The sequence below is a fragment of the Gouania willdenowi genome, chromosome 12 (genome assembly GCF_900634775.1).
Source record: "Gouania willdenowi chromosome 12, fGouWil2.1, whole genome shotgun sequence".
Lineage (NCBI taxonomy): Eukaryota > Metazoa > Chordata > Actinopteri > Blenniiformes > Gobiesocidae > Gouania > Gouania willdenowi.
The window spans coordinates 28,413,890-28,436,980 of NC_041055.1; the positions used below are offsets into that span (position 1 = coordinate 28,413,890).

Genomic DNA, 23,091 nt, shown 5'->3' on the forward strand with positions numbered 1-23,091 from the left:
GTTCAGTCATGATGCAACACAGATCACAGCATCTTTCATCTTTTTGCTTAGCTGTTGTTTTTTTTTTAGTGCACATACGTATGGCACCTGGGGAGAAGCTCAGCTCTTCTTCTCTGAAGCATTTAAACATCCTTTTTAAGAACAAAAGGAGCACTGTATATATAATACATTTTTATAACCATACATGATTAACACAAAAAAAAAGCACAGGTTCCAGGCTGTAAAAAGGCCGTCCTCTCTTCAAGTTTGGCCCCTCGTGGACACATCACAGTTTATTCAGGGGGAGGCGACCGACCGTCACATGGCACATACATGGCTCCTCCTTCTCAATCTCAGCTCCGCCTGAATCCCAGAGCAGCCGTAATCCCAGTCTAAATCTCCCACAGCTCCCAGTAAACCTCAGCGTTGTGTCACTGGGTTTGTAGTTCGCTCTCGATTTCCAACAATGAAATATTCTCCCATTAGCTTCAGTGAAAAGCTCCCAGTTGTTTCCCTCAGTTTGGAGTGGGCGGGTCAGTGTGGGAGAGCGGTGGGGGGTGAGGGGGCGTGGTCTCTTAGGTCTTCTCCTCACGGTCTGTTTTGCGTCTGGTGATGTTTCGAGGTTTGATTTTCAGCGACAGCTCCCACAGCGCCTCCTCAGCCAGGTGGTCGCTGAAGTCGTTGAAGAAGCAGACGATGTCTTCGTTACGTTTTAGTTCATAATGTCTGAGGATTAGGAAAAAAAACAAGAATATATTTCATTAGTAAGCTTTTTCCAAAAATCAGTGATTTCCCCTGGATGCGTAACAGCAACAGATCTGATACGTTTCCATTAAAGTCACTGGCCCTCATTTATCAACCTTGCATGAAAACGGGTGTAAATTTGAGTTCACATTGTGTCGTACGACAGGACCAACACAAATGATCGAGTGTTGGCAGAATTCAATCGTCAGTAACTTGTTACGCCCTCCTGTTTCGGAGGCCCCGCCCACTGAGGTCAAACAAGAAAAGAAACTTTTCCAAAATGAAAATTGGCATCTTCAAAGATGTGCTTTTTGAATGTGTGAAAAGTGTAATTAAAGTAGTGCATTTGAAAGCTCTGTGAAAGAGGATCAGCTACTGAGCAGGTGACGTCTGCCCCCCTGTGTGCGCTGAGAACAACTTCACAACAGAGATCCTGGAGACACACATGGATGTGTTGTTTATATCGATTTCAGTTGTACGCACGCTAAAGATCACATTAAAATAATTTAACGATCAAAACGCTTTAAAAAGGCTTAAAAATTACTAAATGTCCATTTCGTGTTTATTATGCCTTCAGCCAATTTCATCTATACTTGAAAACATTAATAATTAAATACTGCAGCACATTTGTGAAAGTTGAATGAACTATTTACATTTAAAAGCATAAATGAGGTCCTATTTTCTCCGTACAGCCCCCAGTGATGTGCCGTACAGAGGAAATATGACCTCATTCTCTAAGACAGAGCATAGCAGCGCTGCATCCCATCCCATGTGTTTGCACTGGGTGAACCTATGTGCTTCTGCACGGCAGCCGAGTATATTAGTGTGGTTATACAGTACTCCATGGAAGGAAAACAAAAAAGTGTTCTCAGTAATAATGTGGGCTTCTTTAAAATTAATTTTGATTGGCTTAATTTGTTTTCATAATCCATTTAGATCAGTCCTGAACGTGTCTGCTTATGCTTTAATAACAGCTGAGACTTGTTTAATACTTTATTTTCAGTCTTAGTCAGATTTTGCTGCTGAACCACAAACACACCCAGGTTTGCGTAAACGAGATCAGGCCAGACATGAGATCTGATCGCAGAATATGATCATGTCAGAATTGATAAATACCAAAACTTGAGTGAATACGGTTGTACGCCCCGTCATACAAACGGTTGATAAATGAGGGCCATTGTGTGCACATGACAGCAATGTTTACAGTTAGAACAGTGTTTCTCAAACTTTATTGCCCCATGTACCCCATAGCCTTTACTTCTTATCACAAGTACCCCTTAGCTCATGTGTCTCGTCCAACATTAACCTTGAATTTAGGCCTTTTTATACATTTATTTCTGATGTTTTAGAATTTGAACTTCACCTTTTGGTTTATTTTAAAGAGTTGTGCCACAAATTATTATTGATGGCTAAGAAAAAAAAAATATATATAATGTTAAAAAACAAACTGTCAAATGTTTCTGTGTACCCCTTGAGAGGTGTTCAAGTACCCCTAGGGGTACACATACCCCAGTTTGGGAACCACTGATTTAGAACATTCGGTGCCAAACAAAGAACTCTTTTCTTCACTAGAACTCACACTTGCTGGAAACGCCGCATGCTGTCCAGGATGTTGAACTGCTGCCAGCGTTTGGAAAAATTCACCTTCCCGTCAATGAGGTCAGGGTTTCCCAAGTGGACGAAGGTCAGGTCCTGGAGGATGAGGCCCCTGTGGAAAGGAGCACAAACACTTATCAATAAAGAACTCAGCAGGATTTGAACCAGCAGCAGCGTTGGATAGAGCGTCTACACACAGATAGGGGATACAAGGAGGCTCCACTTCAGCCAGAGCTGCTCTGTACGCTCTGAAGGAGGAGGAGCTGTCGATCAACGTGCAATACTCCTCCAGACCCTGATTTAAAGGAAATCACACAGAAATATAAGACACAGTTTGATGAGGAAAACATGAGCTGAGGAACAGAGAAACTCACCTCTGACGTCTGTTTCTGCCACTCCAGTCTTCTGATTGGAGCGGAGTCCAGTGCTGACAGTATCGCCAAGTACGAGTTAAAATTATTCAACTTTCTTAAGTGCTGCAAATTGAACAAACAAACATAAAGTGTAAAAGCAGTGCTAAAACAACACGTGGTAGCAGTTAATGAATAAAACGCACTGACCTTCATTATTTTAATGAACTTGAGAAGCAGCTTCTCTCTGTCTTGAGCTTTTTCCTGTTGAATTATCAAAGAGCGCACCCTGCAGGACACAGATTGCATCAAATCACTGCTTTACGTCTGGCTCTTCACTGTTAACTAGGCGTGTGCATTGCCATAAAGATTTGCATGTCACGATATGATATATCCCTATACTGAACAATACGATATACATACAAAATGGTATGAAATACAATTTATTTCATTTTTTAACTTGTGAGAACAAGTAAATGGTAACTTACTGTAATTCAAGTACAAATATCAAAAACAAGTAGTATGTTTAAATCAAACTGTCAAATGACATTTTTCAAAAAAGTTAAATTTTTGCTTCTACAACAGATTCAAATTCTGTTAAGTTCTTAATTTTTTTTTTTAAGTAACCACATAAATCTATAAAAGTGTCCAGAATGTTTTATGAAAATAAAGTGCAATCAACTTCCAGCTAAAATGCACTGAAGCGTGAGGTAGTTCAACAAGGTGTAATGTGGTTTTTTGATTTAAAAAAAAAAAAAAAATATGAGTGAAAAAATTGATTTGGACCTTTTTTGGATCGATTTAATTGCGCGGTAAAATATTGCAATACATCGGCAAATTGATTTTTCTTGCACCGTTACATCATGCATGTCTCACAGAAAATGTGTTTTCTGTCTGATTTAGCCGTTATTTCTCACCAATAGCTCATGTTGTTAAAGTGCTCTGTGAACTGAGTCAGGTTGGGACTTTTCTCCTCATTTTGCTCCTTCGCCCAAAGCAGGACCTCAGGAATCTGATCAGAAACAGGTGAGATAGTGAGAGTTCTGTATAATTTAGAATAAAAAGGCGACAGAGTGAGTGGCAGTAACTGTACCTCAATTTTATAGAAGAGTTCAGCGTCTAGAAGAGTGAGCTGATCGGCTATCTCGTGACTACGGAAGTCATGGAGCGTTCCAGGCCTGTTAAAGAGAGAAAATTAGGCTTTTACAGTGTCTCACTATTTAAGCCTAACTCACAAACCACTTTTGAAACAAAATTTTATGGACCAAAATTCATATATCAATATTTTTCCTCAAAATGGCGATATACAATATAAATCTGGATATTTCTAACTCAAAGTCTTACCAGAATTACAATTCTGGGTTAAAATTGTTGGCGAAAAATGCCACAAAGACACATTTATTAACAAACAGCTGCAGAATATGTGCCATTTTTGGATGTTTACCTCCTCTAAGGGACAGCACGTGTGAGTGGGGTAATGTGCTTTTCAGGCTGTTCTGAAAATTTGAAAAAGCAGCGACTCCTAAAATGAGTATTTTAATACAAAAAAAGCTAGAAAATAAAAATATATCGTTATAGTCAAGAGTCTAATGTGATTTCTGTTTTGGCGATATAGAAAATTCAAATATTGCCAAAACAGAAATCATGATATATGTTGATTCTTTATATATTGCCCAGAATGTCTTGAAAGTGGAAAAAATGTGTATAAAAGGCATTGAAACTTGATGAAAAAGTGTCAAAAAGGGAAGTAATGTAGCAAAAATGCATTAAAAGGAGAAAAAACATCCCAAGAAAAAGTGATGAAAATAGGTTAAAGTATAAGTTTGATGTAGTTGCAGAAAAAGGGTACAAATAAGCAAAAATTGCCTGAAATTATACTTTTTTGCTGCCTCACACAAATCAGCAGACTAAAAGTTAGAGAGATCCCCAAATGCTCTTTGAAAACAGTCAGATCTCGCCCCCCTCCCCATTACCTTGCAGAAACTCCTCGTGCAGCGAGGGGCTTGAGGGAGTTGGTGTAGCGCAGCAGCTTCTTCTGCTCCACCTTGTCCAGGATGTTTTTACGCAACACGCGAGCCAGGCTGAGCTCGCCGTTACACACCAGTGTGAAGACAAGGTCCATGAGCTGTTTGAGGATGTCCTCCGTCAGCTCCACCAGACTGAGAGGGTGGAGACAGTGAGAGAGAATCAATGCTACCATCTATCACTAGCACACACGTGGCTACATGTTAGCATGATAGAGCATCTAACTCACCACAGCTCATCCACCACACGGACCAGCACAAAGAAGGTGTTCTTGCTCACCCTCTTCTTAAACGTGTCTGGACTGTGACAGAACGTTGTATACGTGCACTGTGGTTAAGGACAGTATGTAGAACACAGACATTTTCTGCTAAAAACAAATGTATTTGGTGTCAAGTAGTGTTGTTGATTGATCCTGGTTCAACTCTCAACATTTCAGCTAAAGTATTTCAATTGCCAGTAGGTGTATTTAACAAAAAAGTCAACTTATTTTAAAAAATGTTCATCATATATTCTGCATTATTTCACAGAGGGTTCATTGGATAGGCGAGGCTAATGCTAGATTAGTGCTAAGCTAATTTTAATGCTTGGTTTAGCTACTGCTAAGGTACGGTGATGTTAGGCTAATGCTAAACTAATGCAAAGATTCTTCAATATTTAATTGTATTTCAACTTTCTTTAGCTTTTTTAATTTTTCTGCAACTTTTTCAGCTAATTTTTATATGGTTTTTCAACCAGGGTTCATTGGCTAGGCCAGTGCTAAGCTAATGTTAGGCTAGGTTAATGCTAATGCTGATTTTAATGCTAAGCTAATGCTAAACTAGCGCTAAACTAGCAGCCTGTTTTAGTGTGTGCAAGTTCAATTTTTTGGAAAGATGTTTCTGAATAATAACCAAAAGTAGGGATCCTTATCTATAAATATAAAATGTTACTTTTGTCATTTCAATTTGAGAATTTTTCTTTTCTTTTTTGATGCAATAGTCCCAAAAATATGCCGCAAGATCCTGAAGAAAATAATTGAAATGTTGACATAAATAATTAAGAAAACTTCATTTCAATTAAATTTCATTGTTAATGAAATTGACTTTTAAAACAAACAATAAATGTTTGTTTGTCTTTTTCTGAGTTTTTTTTTTTTAGGTTTTTTTCTCATTTTGTGAGGTTTTTTTTGTGTTTTTTTGTCTGTCAGTTTTTTTTGGTTTTTTTTTGTCACGTGTGTTTTTGCCATTTGAATGTTTTGGCTTTGAGGTTGAATAACATGAAGGTAAAGACACATCATTGTCATCATGAAATGAAGAAAACCACAAAAGGAATTCTTAATTGAGATTTTTGATGACGAGGAAACCATGAGAACATACAAACTCCACGTAAATGCAAACATAAAGAAAAACAAACCCAATGCCTTATTTTGATCAGGCAGAAACATTACCCACTACATCTGTGTGTATCAGTGATTGGTCAGTGAGCTGTAAAAGGATATCTGTAGTGGAGCTTCTTAATGAGGTCCTCTGGGCTTATGAAAGTCCTGTACGTGGTCAGGAAAGCTTCACAGTACAAAACCAGATCTATGGACACAAGCAGAACAAAGTACTCTGATTTAACTTTATATGAGAAAACACCAGCACACAGATTAATCAGAATATGTGCATAAAACATCTGTCCAGCTACCGTCTGATGCGACCCACCTTTGCGATCCGTCTCTGTGGCGTGGACTAACAAGATGTCTCCTGATCCCGCACGGACGTCGGGGCCATCGTCGTTCTGGAAAGAGCGGGAAGAGGCAAATTAAATGAAACGGAGAGTGGTTGTGTTTTAATCGTGAGTGATGCAGTCCAGCCCAAAGTGGAGCAAACCCTCCCACTAGCCCTCCTCCCTGTCCTTCCTGCACCAGCCTCCCTGAAGACAAAGGACTCCATATCTGTATCTGTCTAAAAGCCACTGCTGACACTCAGTCTTTCTACTCTACTGTTGAATCTCCCCAAATCTCCTTTTGTTAATCGCTGAAGCCACTTTAGCCGAGCCTCACGGGGAGGAAAGAGCAGCATTTTCACAGACTGCACCAGGCAGGAGGAAAAGAGGAGGAGGAGGAGGAGGGAGGTTGATCATGTTTGTCGCAATTTTCAAAATTAAACTCCAGAGGGCAGCAAAGGCTCTCATTTCACATGTGAGTGAGTGACTGGGACATGAAGCCAGAGGTCGATTATGGGTAAAGATTGTACATTACATAGTGGTATGGTGTACATTTTAGGACATTCTCAGGTCTCAGAGTCAGGTATAAAGAAACCCTCTGTAATTTATCAGACCAAACTGACTCATGACTCAGCAAAACCTCCATCAGATGAAATGGCCTCAGGCTTCAAAATAAAAGTCGTCAGACTCGATGGCCTCAACACGACATGCCGTTTTATTTTGAAGGAACAAGAAGTACACATGAAAAAAAGCGTTCTTTCCCTTTATTTTATTTTTTAATTTGATTGATAAATATATAGTTTAAGTAAACGTTGATATATCTTAACCTTTATAAAAAATAAAAGCTTTCAACTTACTCTAGAATCCAAAGGAGCACATGTTGACAACATTGTGTGTTTCCTGTTTCTTCAAAATACGTCATGTCGTGTTTTACGGCCTGAAGGTGCATTCACACCGTGCGACTGAAGCGATTAGATTACATTCAAAATCAATGTAAATGATGCCACATCAAGCGACCTCCCTTCGAGCGACACGACTTGTACGATTCCAGTTGAAAAATGTGAACTTTTCAAGTGACAACTGCCCCGGCCGTCACAGTCTGTAAAGCCGAGGCAGCAGCCCCTCCCCCCGCTACAGTGAGACGGCTGCAGCGGGAGGCTATACACTTCCTTAACTTACTGGGGCAAAATTAATGCGGTAAATTTCTTGAAAAAGCCTAAATTCTGAGTGAACTCATCCTTTGTGTCTATGATAAGTGTTGTAAACGTACAACCGGAGGAGAAGTGATCAGCCCCCTCAAAACAGCAGCCCTCCCAGCGCTGCTGCCGCAGACACACACTATTCCCTGGTCATTACGTCACTGGAGCGATGAAGTGATGGACCGACCCAAAAGCACCACTATGTTCAAGCGACTCATCATGGGCGACTGAAGCGACTGTAGTCTGTTCAGTCTCGTCAGGATTTTCTGAGTCATGAGTCTTGTTTGGTCAAATGACAGAGGTTTTACTGATACGTCGCTCTGAGACCTGAGAATGTCCTAAAATATGAAGGTTTTTCTACTACTGCTGCTCTCATTGTCTAACCTCTTGCTTTAATGTTATCCTGCTCATGATCTCCTTGTGGTCGATGAGGGAAAGCTCATCCACGTCCTCTTCATCACTTTCTGCTGCCGACTCCGTGGACTTCTGCCTCCTGGAAAATATCGATCAACATCAGTACAATAAACAACCTCTTTAGGGAGACACCATTCATTGCCTGTGGGATTCAAATCAAACCCACAATATCAGCAAGTTCCTATAGCAGTTGTTCAAAAAACCTTTTTCGGGTCTTGACATTTTTTTTTTAATCGCAGATCTCTGGCAAACCCGGAGACATTTTTCCTCTAGAATTAGTTTTTGATCATGTTTGTTACACAGGATATAGTATAGAATAATTTTGTTTGAGATTGTGTGTGGTAAAGAATGATAATAGTAATTTAATAATTATTAAACATATATGAATAAATGATTTTAATCATATATTTTTTTTTTTACAAGTTACTAGACATTCCAGGCGACCCCATGTTTGGAAAAACAAAAAATTAAACCACATATACTATAATATTGCGTATCATCAAAGCTTTATTTACAAATTCTGTCGTTGCTGGCTCAGAACATCGGAGAACAAATAATTCAAACCAGTCATTTTCAAAACTCTTTCTTTGCATCTCTAAATTTGTCACAGACAAAAAGTTTTATTTGAAAAAAGAAAAAGAATCAGTTTAAAATGTATGCCAGAAATGTATAATATAAAAATTAGGTCACGACTTGTAAAAGGTTGGAAACCACGGCTTTAAACACTCCTCGTTCCTCAATGAATGAATGACAAACTAAAAAGACATTACTCACCTTTCCTTTTCCAAAGCTTCCTTGCTATTGGTGGATGGCATCTGGGGGGCGGGGTCTTGAAGTGCGTCATCGGCTGTGATGGTTTCCTAATGGATGAGTGTGAAAATCAACCCCTTTTTACACTGAGTTCTATTGATAATCACTGGTGATGAAAGCCACCATGCAGGAAGCTAATTATTGACCAGATCACATGATCCACCAGGATCTCATGCAGCACTCGGTGGAAGGAAGAATGAGATAGAGTGCGTCACTACGGAGAATGTTACATTCATCAGTGCTGACACAGACTGAATGGAGGATTGTGGGAAAAATGCAATGTTTTCACCCCCAATAGATGAGATCAGAGCGACACCAGAGGGTTGAGCTTACTCTCATCGTCACCGCAACAAATCACACACAGTCTTTTTTATCACTTTCCCAACAGTTCCCTACAAATACATCCCAGAAGCAGCACAAGAAACCACACATACGCACACACACAACAAAAGCGGTTATGGAGGAAAGTTATTAGAAAGCGAAAAACTACTAAGAAGAATCTATATTTGGAATAGGGACTTTTTAAGATGTTAAGTCAGGGAAAAAAGGGTTAAATAAATGCCCATAAAAAGTTGAAGCGCAGCCAGCGAGACATCCAAAACCAGCCGGGCACTCGTAACAGAACACAGATGGACATTTTTATTTCAGCCACAGACACCAAACCAAACCAAACCAAACCGGAGCAAAGCAAACAAAGTCCTGTTGCAAAGCAAACCTTGTGAACCTTGCATTCATGCTTGGGTAAGATTTTTCTGCATTTGCATCGTCTGTCCAAGAGATGAATCAAAACAAGCTGCAACAGAATCTGGGAGTAACATAAGCCAGCTAGCTTAGGTGGACTTTCATTTATCAAACCTCCATCAGGGTTGGGGTCAATTATATTTAAAAATTACAATTACATCATTTTCTTACAAGCAAAAACTTTTATTTGACAAAAACATAAAAAGATCAGTTTGAATCTTAGACCAGCTGTCTCACCCTGGGACCCACATTTTGCCATAGTCAATAAATCGCGACCTACTGTTTTTAATTTCTTAATTTTATTTTTTAATTTATTAATGTAGTTTTTCAACAATAGCTGTTGAAAACACACACACATATATATTTTATTATTATTTTTTAACAACGTAAATCTATATATTTTCCAGTGCAACATACAGTTCATAGCATGCCTGTCAAAAAAGTGTCTTTCAAAATAAAAGACAAGTCCAATATGAGAGATATTAAGTATTTATTTATTTTTCGACCAGCTTTCCACGACCCACCCAGGAAAGGTCCGCGATCCACTTTTGGGTAATGTCAATAAATGAAACTAATTTATTACAATATATCATAAAATTATTATAAAAAACATGGTAAAACATGCAAGGTTGAGGTCAATTATGTTTTAAAATCACAATTACTTCTTCAATTATTATCCATGTTCAATTACAACTCAATTACGAATAAGTTGAATGGCATTCTTTCAAATTACTATTAAATTTGCAATTATTTTTCCTCTGAATGTTGATTACAATTACATTCTCAATGACTAAAGTTCAATTACAATTAATCACAATTGCTAAGCGTTTAATGAATAAGCTCATTAAACGTAACATTCCTCTTGTGTTAGCTTTATTTTAACATCTCTTAAATCAACTATTAAATACACAAAAAACATGATCTATCATCTAATTTGTTTCTCATCTCTAGGTTACCTTGTTAGGCTTCCTTATCCATTAAAATATTGGTTTTCATATTTTTGGTGTGGGAGTCTGAGCCTTTTTTTGTATCAGTACACCTCTCACTTTATTTATTTATTTATTTAATGTTAAGATAATCCAAATAACTGACAGGTAAACTTGATATGAAACATATTTTAATAATTGTTAACCACATATGTGTAAGCCATTGAACTGTAACATGGCTCCCCAGTTTAATTAAATTACAAATACAACAGCAACATTTTTTTTCAATTATGATTACAAATATAATTGATCCCAATCCTGGCTCTCTATCGATGCATTTGGATTGATTCATACCCAGCGGCGATGGGGGTCGTGTGGATGGATTTGCTCGTTCACCCGTTGGAACTCAGCTACTTACTCTGAGAGAGAGAGGCAGCTCCCCATTGGCCTGGCTGGAGGAGTACAAGTTCACATACTCCCCCTCCCCGCCCTCGTCGTTCGCGCTCTCGCTCTATGGGGAGAGAGGAGGGACACAAACCGAGGGGTGAGGCGACGGCGGAGAGAGGAGCGGGCGTGTTTGGTCAGGGTGTAACAAGAGGTGAAGAATGTGGCTGAGAAAGCAGCTAAACTAGGAGAGTTTTGTCTACTAGTCCACCAGGGGGCACTAGAAGGTGCCACTTAGAGGTAGAACTAGATAGATCAACCACTGAGATTCTAGTAGCACTGGTAATCAGATGAGAATTTGTGGACTGTGAAATATTGATGAAAAAATACCAAGAAATGAATGAGTCACATGAGCAACATAGCTGCTGTAGTCTGGCTACAGTAATGTGCTGGGGGTGGGGGACCGGGGGGGGATCCAGTATAGCCATAGGTATTGGGTCATGTTTAGGGTGACCATATTTTGATTGAAAAAAGACACTTGGGCCGACCTCGTCATACAAAAACCATAGGCGGAATTTGAGATTCTTGCCGGGGGGGAATGATTAGAAACATAATTGATAATGTTGACTTCAAACGCGCCTTGACGCGTCGTTTAATGTTGTAAATTCATGATAAAATCAGACCAGAATGATCTGCTGGGTGCAGTGTCGCTTCACCATTTACATTGTGAAGAAGAATTGCACAACAGAAGAACCAACCTAAAGTCTCGCAAGTTCAGGACCATTTCACTGAAAACTTATATTACACACCTGAGTTAAATACTGTATTTATTTTGTACGGTCACTGTGTTTTCTGGCACTTAAATGCCAAATTATGTACATTATATTAAGACTTTTTCAAAAGAATTTGGAAAAACTAATGAAATCTCGTGCAAACCCCGCATAGGACTAAAAATACTCGCCGTTTTCTTGAATCTACCTTGTGACGGCAAAATAAAAATAATAAATAAGTTGTTATTGTTCATTATTTTTAAAAATTCATTTCTCTCTATATAATAAAGACTTTAAAAAATCTGGAATCAGTGTTGACTCAAGTAAATCACCTATTATGCATTTTAACAAATCTATCCTTGAAAAATCTTCTTAAAATCTCTCAATCATTGAAACAATATGAGAAACTTCTCCTCCAAGAAATGAAAACATAAAAAACTCAATCCTTACAGAACAGTAAATAATCATTAAATATACACTTCAATAAATAACCTTTTCAATTAAATCCACTGTTATTTGGTCTCTTTTAATCTCTCTGCCTCTTTCTCTTGGACTTTCCTCCTCTTTCTCTTTTCCTCACGAGCAACGATTTTGTCAAAACAAAGCAGCATCTTTAATGAGTCCGTCACGTGTGATTAAAATAAAGAACCATATAGCAACTCCTTAGCTTTCAGAAACTGGTGGAATTTTGCAGATAGAGCAAATATTAGCAGAATTACAGTCTCCTTTATTAACATGTTCCCAAGATAAGTCTAAGGTCAATGGGAAGCCCGGACAATTTCATTAATTTGTAAAACATCGCCAGACAGCATGGACAAGAAGTGAAAAGAGGAAATGTCTGGGTAAAACCGGATGTATGGATTGGTCACCCAAGTCATGTCAGTGTCCCGTTTTCAACGTCTACCCCCAAAGTGAAGCTCACCGCTGAGGTGTGGAGAGAGTCAGTGAGAGAAGACTCAGAAGGAAGACAGACAGCCACAGAACCCAGAGAACCCGTCAGGGAACCGTTGGGCTCGCCCACGCCGCCATCCAGAGTGGTGGCATTGGTCAAGGCACCCTGGTCCAAGCTCTGCGATTGGTAGAGAGAACAAAAAGCAAGGGGAAAAAATAGAGAAGTAAAGAAAAAAGGACAGGACTAAGATCGAGGCAAGTCGAGAAAAAAAAAAAAGAAGCGGAATAAATAGGAAGGCGTTTTTAACAATAAAGCCTGAATGATGATGACAGCAATGGGCCTGAACCTCAACATGCACAGACACATTTACTCAAGGAGCATCATGGGACAGAAAAAAAGCGTGTTTGTGTGTGGCCAGCCACAAAAAAAGAAGCCTGCTAGCTGAGAAGTAGCAGCAGTAACCTGTATGAACATGTTACACATACCAGCCCTGTGTGAGCATACCATAACACCTATTCATACACAAACCACACTCATGCACAAAAACACACAAAGGCACACTTTCATGCACAGAAAAACCAGGTCAAGAAAAGATTTTGTGATGCTTTTTTTTTTTTTTAGCGCAAAAATCTCCCCCAAAAATGAATAATTAAATTGGGGATTCCTCGCTTTTTCTGACCTATTCTCTCGTTTTTCCACATGAAAGTGTTTTTCCAGGCATGGATTTCTTCCACTGTAACATTTCCTAACACAAAACATCATGCCCTAAGGAGCTGAGGAATGCAAACATTCCACAGAAACAGACAAATGAGAGGCGTGGAGGTGAGTGAGTGTGTGTGTGTGTGTGTGTGTGTGTGTGTGTGTGTGTGTGTGTGTGTGTGTGTGTATTTCACGAGGGGAGGAATCTCTGACAGAGGCAGTGTCAGGGAGAGCGGAAAGGATGCTCGAGAATGAAGAAGATGTGGAAAAGGATGAAGTCAGGAGGAGAAATGCTAAATGTTTTCCTCATTAGGTCTGTGTAGCGCTGCATTCTGTCTTCTACAACATTTTAGCACGACTGACGCATCATTGGTTCATCAGATGTGACTGAAACATTTTGCATCTTTTTGACCCTTATTGTAACACATGGGGTCCAATGATCATAAACTTGGGGTCAAAATCTGGATCTTATTCCATCCACAAGCAAGGCCTGAACCTGTTCTCTACATTTTATTTTCAATGTCAGAATAATAGGAGGATTGTTTTTGCTTTATTTGTATTTAGTAAGATTTGTTCATAATGAACATTATGTTTTCAAAATTAAATATTTTTCTGATGGTTTTTATATATTTCCTATGTTATTAGTGAAAAACTGAAACAATAAATAATTATAAGACATAGAGGCTTTTCAATAGTCGCGATTGGTGAAATAGCCCCAAAGTTGGGGTCCAAAATAGAAATAAAAAAGTCGCTTAAAAAAATTTGTTTTATATCCAAGAAAGAGTAATTTAATCTTTATACTATAAATGAAAACAGAGATCAGATTTTTTTCTTATATTCCCACATGCAGTTATGGGCCAATGAAAATAGAAAAAAAAAAGTATTTTTTCGTATTTCAAGAGACACCGTCACCACAGAACCAATGCATATATGTGACTAATCATTAGTGATGTGAACAGTCTATGTACATAGCTTAAAGCTGATCAAATAACAGGGAGCTGAGACATATGCTAAGTTATTAACTGAAGACCCAAACATGTTCCAGACCCAAACCCTGACAAACTTTTTTCCAAATTTGAGGGGCTGGCATATTCACCAGATAGGATGTATAGCAGATATTTTTGTCTATTATGAGAAAGTGGGTAGAGCTGTATTACTAAACCAAATTTCAGTTTCCTATGTGACGTAGTTCCTGAGATATTAGAAGCTGGAAATGAAAGAAAAAAAGGGACGTGAAAATCAACACATAACCCCCCTCACTAAATTGGCCATATCTTAAAAAGTATTCATCCAGTCAAACTAAAAACGTACAGCGTGCCCAATGAATAATCACTGAAGTGCAAGGACCATTTGTTGAAATGACATGGAAACCACACACGAAAGACAAAACTCGACTAGGAAACAAACTGCAATACAAATAAAATGTTAATGTGAGCAAAAAGAAAAAAAAGGATATATTTTCACTTAGAGCCAAGGAAGCAAAAAAATTAAACAATTACGTGACATATGGAGGAACGTTTCAGCACACAAACTCACAAACTTGGCCAGAACTCCACAAAACCACAACTCATCACAATAATCTCACAATGTGTAATGCCTCAGCGCAAAAAAAAACAGCCACGCGCGCACGCACACGCACACACGGGTCGACGGATTGAAAAACTGGAAGAAGGGTGAGACTGCCAGAAGCCTCAGAAGTGGAAATGGGAAACAAAGACAGCTGAAGCATGGACGGGTCCGGCCACTGCTGGACCGGCTCGGGTCCACACAGCACCAACTCACCGTGGGCGTGGTCAAAGACGCCTGGCCAATCAGGTAGGAGTTAGAGACGGACATGCTGAGGCCCAGCCCAGAGCCCGCCTCCTCCAGGGCCGCTACAGACGGCTGGAGGTGGCAGGAGAGAGAAGAGGAGGAGGAGGAGGAAGGGGAGGAAGAGTGGGAAGCCTGGGAGGTAAACAGAGAAAAATAGAAAGAGCACAGGGCAGGGCGTGAGAGCGACAGATGTAGAGGCCAGGTGAGGAGGGGGAAACGGGGTGTTAGAGGAGGAGGAAGAGGAGGTAAATGTTGATTACAATGGTCATTAGAGCAGAATTACTCAAAGTGAAGCAGTGAAAACCAAAGTGGAAAAGCTGTCAAAGTTTTGTAAAGATCAGATTAGAGATATCAATGGCTGCAGGTTTAAATAGATCCTACAAATGTGGCCTAAAATGATTTAAATGTATTGATTTGAAGATCCATGCCTAACAAAATGCATTGTTTTGCACCATATTCATTTTAATTTTATTTTAAAAATGGGACTACTTTACAGTTTTAGAGCCTGTGTTCTGCCATCTTGAAATCGTGTGATTGATGATGTCACATGGCTCCAGTGCCTGTAAATATCCCATTGTTTCCTATTGGAGTGAAGCATTCAGCCTACTTTTATGATCATTTAGCAGCTTTTTCAGTCAAAATGACAACTTGTGCTGCTTTTGGTTGCTCTTAATAATCAGGAAAAGTGAAAAATGTCGGTGTAAACCTCCTGTTTACCGAAAGAGGATAAAAACAGTTGTGACCCAAAAAATAATCTATGACCTCAGGGGGGCGACAGTTCAGACTCTGCGGTTTGGTAGTAGACAAAGCAGAGAAGAAGAGCTCTCCTAAGTGTCCTTTACTCTCCCTTAAACAGTGCTTGGTTGATGCTCTGGTGGCTGAAGTTAGCAAAATGACTCCCACCCAAAAGGACTTCTATTCTCAGAGTTTGTACATCTCAAAGATTTCAGGCCATATTTGTAAAAACAGGAGGATCCTTTTAAATGATTAGATTAGATTAGATTCCAGTATGAGTTCTTCATAGAATCCCGTAATAAGGTTACACACCTTTTTCATCAGTGTGATAGTTCAATAAGCCTTGGAATGCTTTGGATTTAAGGGCTTTACAGAAACTGGGCCAACTACAGCACAGTATGATCCGCTCACCCATTTCCTTATGACACAGCAACTGAAATTATTTTTCTTTTTTTGCAAAGCTGTGGAAAGTCACCAAAGCCTGTAAGCTTGAAACACGGGTTTATGTAGGAGGCAAACAGGCTTATTCCGCTGCCCCCCCCCCCCTCGAGCTCATCCAGTCCAAACCATGAGGCCAGATTAGGCCTGGTGGCGTGAGCACTGAGCAGTGATGAGTGCAGTCTGACTACACGCACCGACTACGCTTACACTAAACAGCGATAAAAATAGACGCCAAGTACAAAGGCTCGGAGGAGAAGGTGGCTGGGTCGGACTAACACTGATACATTTATACAGTAACCCAATATTCACTTTTACTAAACTGTAAGAAGAGTACCATAACAACTATTTAATGTGCATGAGTATTTATTTATCATGAAATAGCATTAAATAACTAAAATCTCATAATGTGTTATGGTTTAATTTATTCAGGAAACTTTTTTCAGCAAATTTACTTTGATGTCCTGACTTGTCGTCTGCTGATCGACAAGTCAGGACATCAAAGTAAATTTCCTGAAAAAAGTTGTCTGAATAAATGCAACCATAACACATTATTTCAAAATTAATTTGCTGGAATTATTACCTAAATTCCCAGCCCACAATTGAGGATGCATTAAAAATGTACTAAATGTAATGTCATAAATGTTAATAAACAGCATTGTGAACCTCACACAGGCTTAAGAAGATCATCCAAAAACATGATATTTTTAAGGCTACTTCTATTGCATTTTAATCTCTTTATCTTGGAATCAACAGTTGGTCCGATTTTACCAAACTTTTTAAATGCTACAAGTCGTGATTGTGACAGGAAGTGAAGTCAAAAACATAAGACATCGGATGGTTGACGAGGCCCGACTTATGTGACATCCCCTTCGCGCTGAACATGTTTCTAATTACTACGCGGAATTGAAGGACACATCAAAGTGATAAGCACACGCCTTTGAAGAAGACTGGCAGTGGACTGTCGAAACATGTCAGGAGAGCAAAGTAAATTTCCTGGAAAAAGGTTGTCTGAATAAATGAAACCATAACATATTAAATCTAAATTTTTTTAAAAATGAATTGATCTGTTTTTCATTGCAAGAGCACTAGTATTTTATAAAGAAAACAGTACATTTTTGGACAAAAGTCTAAGTCTTATAAACTGCATGCAGGTGTAAGGATTACGATCTGTGCCAGCTGTTTGATCTAGTAGGAATGCAGGCACTTCTCAATGCTTCAAATTTTTTATTGTTTGTCCTGCAGATTCATAATATATTACAAGTTTAGTCAAAGGCGAATTATTTCCATGTGCTTAAAGAGAGATACCTTTAACTAATCAGGTTTGTGGTGCTGTGACTTTTTGACACTTGATAAAAGATTTAAAGGTTGCTTGAAAAAGTTCAAAACTTTTTTTAAATAAAAAAAGACAAAAAACAGCTGTTGTTTAGCTTGGCCATAACTCTTCGCCACAGTTTCCAGTATGTTTAGGGTTACATTAAGGCAGGTATGTCAAACTCATTCTAGTTCAGAGGTTAAATACGGACCAGTTGGAGCTTATTTGGGCCAGAGATTTTAGGTGGGAAAAAGAGGAAATTCAACATTAATGTGCCCTGGTTTGCACTTCCACGTATAAATGATAAATAAATGATAAAGCATGCGAGTATATCAGTCCTTGCAGGATCTTCACTTAAATTTCCCTGATTTTGGGAATTTGGTGAAATTTAATGGAATAATTTGAGGAAAATTTGCCAGATTTTGAAAAAATTAAAAGTTCTTTCAACAGTTTGAGATTAAAGAAAAAATGTACTGCTGTCATGTGATATAAAAACTGGAAAACTGAGCTCTGCAAATATTACATTTTTGATAGTTTACAGGTTTCCATTTTTTTGTATTCCACTTTCTCGAGAGGGCCAAATTTGATGCTCCAAAAAGCCGGACTTGGCCCCTGCGCCTCGAGTTTTACACGTGTATTAAAGGGAGAGACAACATTACAGCATTCAAAAGCTCAAGTTAAACTGTTGACACAGAAATCTAGAAGTCGTGAATCTCAGTGGGAAATTCTCTGTTGAAGTTCACTTCAGGACAAATCGAAGGCTTAACATTGAACCTATATAAAGCAGCTGTTCCTCAGCCTCATCCCTACATCGTGTCCCTACTGACTCGCCATCAGACGGTTGTCTTAATTAACCCAGACATCGACCCAGATTAAGATAAGTGGACTGCATCTGATGAGGGCCTGATAAGAGGCCCGTCTCACCTCACATTAATGACCAAACACCCCTGTGGTTGCCCAAATGTCTGGATGTGGCTACAGAACAGCACAAGGTAGTGAGATAGACAGAGAGCTGGAGCGAGAAGCTGAATAGGTGTGAGAGATAACAAGATAAGCAGGAACGCTTGGGAGAAAAAACCTGATGAGGATCACAACTGACTCAGAATACAAGCTGCATCATAGCCTGTAGTAGGAAGACAGTGGGACGCTGACCTAGTAGTGTGGAAATAATACCAATGCATCTACTCAACCTAAAGTGACCTAAATATTTTAAAGCCCAATTCTTTTTGTCCCATGTACCCCCTTCATATCATTACAACCCTCTCCATAGTGTCATTTTCTTTTTAATTTGTGGAACAGCGAGCTCTCCTAAACCCTTATATGTAATGTATGTATATGTTTTAAGTTTGAAAGGGGTGGAGCTTTGTTCCCTCCTTGCACCTTAAATGTTTGGTGTGCGAAATAAAAAAATGAATGAAATGAAATTGTCAGTATATTGTGTCATAAATTAATACAAGAAAATATTGTATTATTGAGCAATGGTACTGTTAATAATTACAGCAACGTTAATTTTGTCTTCTTTCTGAATAATATTTGAAGGTTTCACTTATTCGGACAAATTTTTTCAAGAAATGAACTTTGATCTCTTGACATGTTTAGACGGCCAACTGTCAGTCTTCCGTAGAGGTGTCTGCTGATCGCTTTGACGTAAAAATTTAAAATATATAATAATATGTTTTGGTTTCATTTATTCATATAGGTTGTCCGAATAAATAAAACCATAACATATTGTTTAAAAAGAAGACAAAATTAACTTGCTGGAATTATTGCGAGGAAATCATGGACACATCAAAGCAATCAGCAGACGACTCTGTGGAAGATTGGCAATGTCAGGAGATCAAAGTAAACTTACTGAAAAAAGTTGCCTGAGTAAATAAAACCTTAAAATATTATAAGTACTGTTAGTTTGTGGTGAATTTGCCAAAAAAAGAAAAAAGCCTAAAAAGGAACGAATTTCCCTAATATTTTTTTTAATTAATTGTTAAATCTTTCCTAGAACCCCTGATTGGGAACCACTGGATTAATACATTCCTAATAAAAACACCCAGATGTTTACCTTTTTCTTCTTTGCCTACATTTAAAACTTAATACAGGGTTACCGTACATTAAGCTTGTGACTCTTTAAAAAGCAGTAGTGGGGGTCTCTTACCAGCTGTCTTTGCTTTGGGGGTAACGCCGGGGGCTGCAGGGGCTCATGGACCGAGTCAGTGCTGCTGAAGGAGTCGTTGAAGCCGTAAACTTCCTGGAAGCGCTTGTTGCGCTGCTCGTAGATGCTTTCGCTCTGAGGCATCTGGTAGAACATTGAGGGCTGTGGTTCCGAGTAGTCTTCTACAAACTGCATGTACTGGAGTACTGGAGGAGGCAGAAAATGGAGAAGATTATTAATTCTTCTTTATGGCTTTAAATGTTTGAGTTTAAGAACAGAACAAGTCCATAGATTTCACCTCTTTACATACAACCTTGTATTAGTTTAAGCATGAGGGGAGTACATAGATTACAACCCTTATGACTCGTCTTCTTTACTGAAAATGAACGCTGAGGGGATTTTCTTACACCTTACTATTTAAATATGGAAATATAGCAGTATTTCTAGAAACTGTCAACGTGGAAAGAAATGTGCACTATATCCACTTGATAATTGCAACAAAAAAAAACCAAGTGTTTACCGCAGACAAACTACATTTCACAGGAAAAATGTCACTTCCTGTTGTTTGCTTGTCACTACCTCAAACTTGCAACAAACAATCACTGACTTTGATGTTGACCCTCACATCATGAGATAAAGATGTTCTTTCTAATTAAGAAGCTGCTAGGACTGGAAAAAGTTACACTATACTGCAAATATAAATGAATTTCCATATTATATATTTGTTTTCTTTATTTTTAAAGTGTCAACATAATTAAAAAAAAAAAAAAGATAAGAGTAAAAACATTAAAAACACATGACTGAAGTAAAACCTCTGCCGTTACCTCTTCCTCAATAACTTAAATACATGAAATGAATAGTCTACATTCTACAAACACATTAGAGCCTAGGTTCCCAGAGTGGGGTACACAAATTGTGAAGGGGGTATGTGAATAAAAATTAAAAACAGCTTGACAACATTGGAAACTACAATATAAATAGACAAGTACATTTCCTGAAAAACAGTCTGTATAAATTAATCCTTAATATTTGAAGGAATTTCAACTTTGACTTTGATGTTATTACTTGTTTAATTTTTTGAGTATTATTTATATATTAACATTTGAAACCATAAAACACTATTTAGACATGATAAAACATTTCACAAATGAGGATTAATTTGTTGTCAATGAATAAATCAGAAGGTAAATTTAAAATCCTGCTAGTGAACACTAAATTTATGTGGAAAAAGTGAATTTAAAGTGGTTGGTTGAGCAGGAAGGGCTGACTGTAACATCTGTGACGTAATGCAGTAGCTGGTGAGGAAGTGATGTAGCAGGTGGGGGTGGGGGGGTGGGAGAGAGGAAATGAACAAAAGCTACCCTCAGTGTCCCAAGAGACTGAACTATTGTAGCACATCCTGGTATTCACTTCCTGTTTCTATAGGCCCAGGAATAATTTTCTTCCATGAACTATATGCATTAAAGGTACCTGAAGCGAAAATGTATAACAAAAATGTGTTCAATGTATTATCAATAAACAAAATATGTGCACCTTTTTATTAAAATAAAAAACACGTTAAAAGGACTTTTTAGAACAATTTTTATATTTTTAATATCATTTTGTGTGCCTTTCTGAACCCACTTAGCAAGAAGAATTAGCGTAACGGACAGAGCTGTTGTTACCAGCAGAAACGAGACATGGCTGAGTAGTTGTGTTGGAAGTGCACAAATATGGCGAGTAACTGTGAAAACAGGATAAGTACATTTACAAGCTGCATTGAGACTTCGGGACCGCGTCTGATTTTAGACATAACTTTGGCTTTGTGCCCATTATCTTAGCCACTTAGCTTAGCCCGCATAGCAGCTCGGCTTGAAGCAGTCCTCGCATATCACTGAATTTCGTCTGAAACAGAAAAGTTTTAAGTGTGTATCCCGTATCGATATTATGGAGCCAATGTCTGGCTAACTCTGACTTAATGTCGTTTTATGGCTTAATGACGCAAACTAAATGTTTCTGTGGGGTTTATCTGTTGTTGCTATAGCAACCATTTGCTTTACACTCCGCCGTTGTTCAGAAACCGTAGACCAACAGAACAGGAATCAACAAAAGTGCGTCACATCCTGACCAAAATGGCGACTCTCCATAGTTTACGTCTGAAGGTATAAAATCGTTCTAAAAAGGTTTGTTTTTTAATTAAAAGGTGCACATAATTTGTTTATTGGTAAAACATTAAACATTTTTTGTTATATACATTTTCAAAACAGGTACCCTTTAATGAGATGATGACTTACTGTGTCTGCTTTTCTTCTCTGGCAGCGGCGGTGGACTGGCTGGGACGTCTGAATTCTCACTTGCGATGTACTGAGCGACAAACACTCCCCCGTTTGTCTGGGGCATGGGTGAGATGGGTGTGAAAAGCGGGAAAGGCGGCGTCAGGTGCATCTCCTCCTCTGACAGGTTGTCGTACTGGGAGGGGTAGCGCTCGTACAGCACCCTGGAGCATCCGTCTGAGAAGGGGGGTGCTTGGGTGCTGCGTCTCTTCTTCATGGGCAGGGCGGGGGGGGCGCTGATGCGGGACGATAAGGGGTTGGTCTGGTTTAACTGTGGGGTCCAGTATTCTGGCTGCTGGGGTGGAGCGCTGAAGCGGGGGTGTGACGGGTGCTGTCCGGGAACGGGCGATGAAGACTCGCTGTTGGACTCGGGGAGGGGGCTTAGGCAGCCCCCCACTGGGATTGGGGGTAAATGCTCCCCAGCTGACAGGTCCTGGTGCAGGAAGTCGTAGTCTGGGTCGTAGTTGTCTGTGTTATCTGCCAAAGTAGGAAAAACAATATTTATATAAAGACTAAAAAAGAATTAAATACCAACTTTTCCACAAAATTTAACACTTTGGAAACCATTGTAGATGATATGCATGGTTTGAAACTAATAATAACTTCAAATCAGTGGTTTGATGATTTAGAATACGATTAAATGCCAACTTGATTTTTTCAATCATGTTTTTTTAACAAAAAAAACATTTGATTGCGCTAACATATGCATCGCATGTAAACGACCTGGTCACTAGGCGTCAGTAAACCACATCAGATCTTAAACTACTAAGAGTGTAAGAAAAAATTCATTCCGCAATATATATCGCAATATGTCACCATGTGATTATCGTATCGATCCAAAAAATGACCAAATCCTTTTTTTAAATTATGTATTTTTAACAAAAAAAAAACTTTTAATAGCACTAACATATGCATAGCACGTAAACGCTTTGTCACTAGGTGTCAGTGAACCGCATCAAAACTTGTTAAACTACCTCACTCCAAAATGCATTTTAGCTTGGAAGATGATTGCACTTTATTTTCATAAAACATACTGGACACTTTTATAGATGTATGTGGTTACTTAAATAAAAGAAAAAAAGAAAAAAGTATTTAAGAACTTAAACGAATCGGAATCT

General features: G+C 38.8%; 1 protein-coding gene across 7 annotated transcripts in view; it reads right to left on the minus strand.

Annotated features, from left to right (window-relative positions):
• Nucleotides 1–23,091, minus strand: part of rapgef1b (Rap guanine nucleotide exchange factor (GEF) 1b) — a 67,860-nt gene continuing 44,769 nt past the window's right edge. For 4 of the 7 annotated variants that reach the window (XM_028462104.1, XM_028462102.1, XM_028462103.1 and 1 more), the window contains 18 exons: nucleotides 21,935–22,450; nucleotides 19,665–19,867; nucleotides 14,998–15,159; nucleotides 12,547–12,693; nucleotides 10,889–10,981; nucleotides 8,768–8,853; nucleotides 7,964–8,072; nucleotides 6,377–6,452; nucleotides 6,172–6,256; nucleotides 4,924–5,016; nucleotides 4,643–4,828; nucleotides 3,763–3,847; nucleotides 3,587–3,681; nucleotides 2,880–2,958; nucleotides 2,694–2,795; nucleotides 2,517–2,614; nucleotides 2,303–2,431; nucleotides 1–705 (listed from right to left, as the gene is read on the minus strand). In XM_028462104.1, coding sequence (XP_028317905.1) covers nucleotides 555–705; nucleotides 2,303–2,431; nucleotides 2,517–2,614; nucleotides 2,694–2,795; nucleotides 2,880–2,958; nucleotides 3,587–3,681; nucleotides 3,763–3,847; nucleotides 4,643–4,828; nucleotides 4,924–5,016; nucleotides 6,172–6,256; nucleotides 6,377–6,452; nucleotides 7,964–8,072; nucleotides 8,768–8,853; nucleotides 10,889–10,981; nucleotides 12,547–12,693; nucleotides 14,998–15,159; nucleotides 19,665–19,867; nucleotides 21,935–22,450 — 2,495 coding nt within the window. In that variant the 3' untranslated portion in view covers nucleotides 1–554. The remainder of the gene's footprint in view (nucleotides 706–2,302; nucleotides 2,432–2,516; nucleotides 2,615–2,693; nucleotides 2,796–2,879; nucleotides 2,959–3,586; nucleotides 3,682–3,762; nucleotides 3,848–4,642; nucleotides 4,829–4,923; nucleotides 5,017–6,171; nucleotides 6,257–6,376; nucleotides 6,453–7,963; nucleotides 8,073–8,767; nucleotides 8,854–10,888; nucleotides 10,982–12,546; nucleotides 12,694–14,997; nucleotides 15,160–19,664; nucleotides 19,868–21,934; nucleotides 22,451–23,091) is intronic. The other 3 variants (XM_028462107.1, XM_028462105.1, XM_028462106.1) reach the window with 2 other exon arrangements.